This window comes from Myotis brandtii, unplaced genomic scaffold, assembly GCF_000412655.1.
Source record: "Myotis brandtii unplaced genomic scaffold, ASM41265v1 scaffold410, whole genome shotgun sequence".
Classification (NCBI taxonomy): Eukaryota; Metazoa; Chordata; class Mammalia; order Chiroptera; family Vespertilionidae; genus Myotis; species Myotis brandtii.
The window spans coordinates 2,777,956-2,783,320 of record NW_005365764.1 but is presented as its reverse complement, the minus strand read 5'-3'; the positions used below and the strand labels follow the sequence as shown (position 1 = coordinate 2,783,320).

Here is a 5,365-nt window from a genome sequence, read left to right as displayed (position 1 = left end):
CTGGACTCTCAGAGGCCAGCCAGTCGGCGTGGGGGGCCCAGGAGGTGCCCTTTGCTCAGGGTGACATCAGACCCAGGTGACTCACCCGCCTTAATCCTCCTGGTGCCAGGGCAGCTCACAAGCCCTTTGTGGGATTGAGGTCAGAGCCAGAGGCACCAGCGCTGTGCCTCCGAGGGCAGTGAGCGAGGGCGGGGGCGGAGCCTGGGCTCTGTGCAGGCATCACCCACCACCCACTCCCCGGAGCCTCAGTTTCCCTCTCTGTGAATTGGGGTGAGTGATTCCCGGCGAGCACTTAGATCAGGCCTGGCCCTCAGGGGCATCATCAGTCTATGGGTCTCAGGCCGGAAGCCGGTGCCTGGGCATGAGGAGCCCTGATGTTTGCTTATTCAATGGAAAGGACTCTAAAGGTTTCAGTGCATCCGGGCGTGAGTGAACCAGCAGGGGGGCAGAGAAGGCCCTTCTCCGCAGAGTCCCTGCCTCCAGCAGGGCACACCTGGGGAAGAGCAAGTCACTCCTTCATCCAGCCATTCAGCAAGCGTTTACTGAGCACCTGCTATGTGGCCGACACAGCACATGGGGGTACAACAGGGAGCAAGACCCAGCAGACCTCTGCCCTCGGGGAGCGCACACCCGGTGGGGGAGACAGGCCGTTCATAAAGAAACAAGCCGGCAGGCAGGCCATTGCGGGGTGAATGCGGGGAAGCACATCAGCAGGGGGCCGAGGTCAGAGGCTGCTCTGAGTGGACCAGCCGAGACGCCTCCCTGACGGGAGAGCTGGTGAAAGACCCTGAGACAGGAAAGGACTTCGGTGACAGGAACCAAAAGACTGGCCAGGACTGTCGGAGCAGAGGAGGGAAGAGAGGGGGCCAGGCGGCAGGCAGCACCCCCCCCCCCAGGAGTGAGCAGGGCTCTAGAGAACATGGGGAGCCGGGGGTTGGGGCCCTGGTGGCTGGGCTGCGAGTCCTTGATTCTCAAAAGGAGACTCAGTGGGCAGAGGGAGGGAGTCAGGATCTTCTGACAAATCTGGGGGGGCGGGGGGAGAGGAGAGAGGTGCCCAGCAGGTCTCAGGTCTTCTCACGGAGACGCCGAAGGGGTGACCCAGACTGTCAGCCACGGGCACTTTCCGCAGCAGCACCTGCTTCCCTGGGGAAACCCACTGTGTCTCTCCCTCCCTGCGTTCAGGTTCCCCAACCTCTTCCCCCCGCTGAAGCCGGAGACGGTGGCCCGGAGGACGGTGGAGGCCGTGCAGCTCAACCAGGCGCTCCTCCTGCTCCCCTGGACGATGCACGTCCTCATTATCTTGAAAAGGTACGAGGCTGGGGAGCAGGCACTGGGCCAGGCTCCTGCCAACCGCCCATGGGCCCCGTGGGGAAGAGGCCGCAGGCAGGAGAAAGTAACACGGGATCCGTTAGTCATGTTTGCTGTGGGCGTGGGGACGAGGAGTGGGGGCTTGTGTGCCAAGGGTGTCCTGTCCTGAATTTGGGGCCGCGGTTCTCAAACTTGCTGGTCGCAGGATCCCTGTACAAACTTAAAAATTATTTCTTTTAAATATATTCTTATTGATTTCAGGGAAGAAGGGAGAGGAAGAGATAGAAACATCAATGATGAAAGGGAATCATTGACTGGCTGCCTCCTGCACATTGGACGGAGCCCGCAACCCAGGCATGTGCCCTTGACGGGAATCGAACCTGGGACCTTTCGGTCCGCAAACCGACGCTCTATCCATTGAGCCAAACCAGCCAGGGCTACAACCTTAACAATTATTGAGGTGCCCAAAGAGGTTCAGCTTATGTGAGCTGTATTATTACTGCTTACTGTCTTAGAAATGAAAACTGAGGCCCTGGCCGGTGTGGCTCAGTGGATAGAGCGTCGGCCTGCGGACTCAAGGGGCCCAGGTTCAGTTCCCGTCAGGGGCATGTACCTTGGTTGCGGGCACATCCCCAGTGGGGAGTGTGCAGGAGGCGGCTGATCGATGTTTCTCTCTCATCGATGTTTCTAACTCTCTATCCCTCTCCCTTCCTCTCTGTGGAAAATCAATAAAATATATTTAAAAAAAAAGAAAAAAAAAAGAAATTAAAACTGGGAAAACATTTTACAAGATTTATACACTTGTTTATATTCACAATATTCATTCAATCAATTCCGTGTTAACATCAATGATTTCTTATGAAAAGTAAGTAAATTTTCAAAAGAGGAAAAAGAATGCAGTGAGGAGAGTGGCATTGTTTTCCTTTCTTGCGAAGCTCTTTAGCATCTAACGCAGTGGTTCTCAACCTTCTGGCCCTTTAAATACAGTTCCTCATGTTGTGACCCAACCATACAATTTTCGTTGCTACTTCATAACTGTAATGTTGCTACTGTTATGAGTCGTAATGTAAATATCTGATATGGAGATTGGTCTTAGGCGACCCCTGTGAAAGGGTCGTTCGACCGCCAAAGGGGTCGCGACCCACAGGTTGAGAACCGCTGGACCCTAACGTAATTGAAGACAACCGGATTCTTCTATCTGCTTCTGATTTTAATCTGTTGTGAGAGGATGCGTGAAAAGGCAAATAACATCTTAGTCTGATTATACAAGTAGCTTGACCTTGCAGACCACCAAAGAGACCTCAGGTACCCCCAAGGGTTCCCGGGCCACAGTTTGAGAACCACTGTTCTAGAGCCTACTCGTTGGCCACAGCCTTCAGGGAGTTTAATCTGGTGGGGAAGACAGAGCTTAGGATGCTGCAGGGTCCACAGAAATGTCACGGAGCTAGTCAGGTGCATTTCCCGGGGCAGACCACCCGGGAGGTGGGCTGAGGAGAGGAGATGGGCTGCCTCCAGGATCCGCCCAGCATCCTAGTCCCTAGAACATTCCAGACCTTGGGCAGCAAACCCTTCCCGCGGAGTCCCAAACCGCAGGGGCCATTCCCTGCCGCCGACGCAGGTTTCATGGCCATGGACTCCCGGCTCCTCTGGGCACCCCGCCACGTCCAGCCCCCAGGCCCTGGCTGGCTGCACCCTCTGCCCCAGAGTCTCTTATGGGAAGTGAAGCACCCAAGTCCCTTTATCAGACACCAGTTCCCAGGAAACGGCTTCCCTCTGGCTCTGTGTCCCGTGGCTCCAGCTGCAGGCACAGACACCTCACAGCGGAGGGGCGCCCACCAGCCCTTCCTCCTCACACTCGGAGCCACGGAGCAGGGTCGGGGCTGGGGGCACCTGCGGGCATTGGGGCCACACCGCGGCCCCCTCAGGCCATGCTGCCTGTTGCTCTGAGATGCTCCTCGGTGGCCTCCGTGAGCCCTGAGGAGAGCAGGCTGCCTCCTTCCACCCCAGGAGCTTGTCAGCAGCCTTGCAGACACTCTAGGAAAAGGCTAGAACGTGTCAGTGCTCTCACAGTAAGCCCCCAGCCTGCGTGTTCTGTTCTGTCCCCTGCTACTTTCCCACAGGAAGCAGAGGCCCCCCTCCTCCCCATGCCCCGCACTACACCCCGTCTTCACCTTCCCCAAGAGAAATCTTTACAGGCTCCACGCCATTGACACCGCCCCCAGGAAGCCTTCCAGATTGCTCTCTCCAGAAGGGGGCCTTTCCCATGTTGCACCAAAGTGGGCGAGGGCCCTTCAGTTTGATTCAACAAATGGACTGAGGCCTTCTCATGCGGGCCCTGTGCTCGGGGCCAGACGCAGAGGTGAACTATCTGGGCCTGGCAAGTAGACAGTCAGGACCACAGCAGGGCTCGTTGGGGAAGCAGTGCACTCTGGGAGCCCACGGAGAGCCTGGGCGTGAGTGTGGGGAGTTTCCCTGGAGGAGGTGACAGCTAGCACATAAGCCCTCGGCCCCACATAGTAAATATTTGTTGACTAAGTGGCATTTGGAGTTACTTGAACTCTGAGATACCTATGGGCCCTAAAATGCAAAGAATGTGGCTTCGAAAGTTTATTTCCACCACCCAGCCTTTGCCTTGTAAGCAGCGGTTTATCCACTTACTTGAAAGCCCTTCCTCCATGGTGGGTGGGTGGGGGGTGGCTTGTGGGCTTGCGAGAGGGGGTGGGGAGAGTTTAGGGGCATCACTCTATTGCGCCATCTTGTGTGGCCACAAGCGACCCAGCTGCTGGCCCCCCACCCGCTGACCATCTTGTCTTCTCTCTCCTCGCTGCCCCCAGCATACTCCCACAGGCTGCGCTGGAGGAGATCCACAGATTCTCAGGAACCTACACCTGCATGAACACTTTCAAAGGGCGGACATAAAGGCAGGACGTAGACCTCCTCGAAAGCCACGGGGCCTGCGGGGGCCGTGGCACCTGGGCACACACCCGCGTGCCTGCCCCTGGGCACACTTCTGCTGGGTGGGCAGGCCTGTCCTCTCCTGGGGAAGAATCCGGTGCCCCCCGCCAGCCCCAGGACCTTTGCACAGGACTGATGGGCGTAACTCTGGCCCCCAGGGGGAGGCAGGAAACCAGCCAGCAGCCGCCTTGACACTTTTGTACATTTCTGATTCTGTAGAGTTTATTGTTAAATTGCTTCTCAAAGCTAACCAGCCTCGGCAGTGCGCAAAGACTATTTCTGGGAGGGTCGGCGCCCAGATGACCCTCCTTCCCCTCCAAAATCCACTCGGCTTCTGCAAACTGGTTGAACGGCAGGAATGAAAAATAAAGAGAGATGGCTTTTGCGAGTTGCTTTGTTGAAATCCTTGGCCCTGGTCCTTGGTGGCAGCGGGGAAGAGACCCATCCCAACCACAACACCCCATCCTTTGAGGAGAACTGGTCTGTGTGGGGTCCCCAGCGGACAGGAGTGAGATGGGCGAGGAGGGGGCGGAGATCAGGAGGGAAATTGGAGCCTGGGCCTGGGCATGCAGGGTCCTCGCTGACTCTGCCAGGCCCCTCCCAACGCCATGGGTTAGGGGGCACTTTGCTTCCCCACCCGCTTCCCTGAATGGCTGTGAACTAGGCTGCAGAGCAGCCCTCTGCGCAGCCACAGCCCCACCCGCCACGAAACCACCAACTCAGGAGAGCAGATCAGTCTCCATTGAGCACCGGTGTCTACTGAGCACGGGCTGGGCACCAAGAGGGGACTATTGCTGAGAAGCCAAAACCCTGAAGACACCAGCACCACCAGGCCCGCGCTAAGGGGTGCCCTGGGTCCCGCGCCACGTTGGCTGCAGGGGGTAGAAGGGAACTAACACAGGAGGGGGGTCTGCACCGCAGAGGAGATGGGCACGGCTCCATCAACGGGAAAATGACAGCCAGGAGGAGTGGGCAGAGGTGCCCGGGGTCCCCAGGTGTGTGTGCTCCGCTCCTGCAGCAGCACAAACCTGACCTTGGGCACAGGACTGGTGGGCCCTGGCGTCCACACAGCTCCTGCGGGGAAAAGGGGCCGGGGAGAGGG

The 5,365-nt window shown here is 57.8% G+C and overlaps 1 protein-coding gene across 2 annotated transcripts in view; it reads left to right on the top strand.

The window, feature by feature from the left end:
• DHRS3 (dehydrogenase/reductase (SDR family) member 3) overlaps nucleotides 1-4,654 on the top strand; it is a 32,169-nt gene extending 27,515 nt beyond the window's left edge. For both annotated transcript variants that reach the window (XM_014545507.1, XM_014545508.1), the window contains exons 5-6: nucleotides 1,183-1,308; nucleotides 4,143-4,654. In XM_014545507.1, coding sequence (XP_014400993.1) covers nucleotides 1,183-1,308; nucleotides 4,143-4,227 — 211 coding nt within the window. In that variant the 3' untranslated portion in view covers nucleotides 4,228-4,654. The remainder of the gene's footprint in view (nucleotides 1-1,182; nucleotides 1,309-4,142) is intronic.
• The last annotated feature ends 711 nt before the right edge of the window (nucleotides 4,655-5,365 follow it).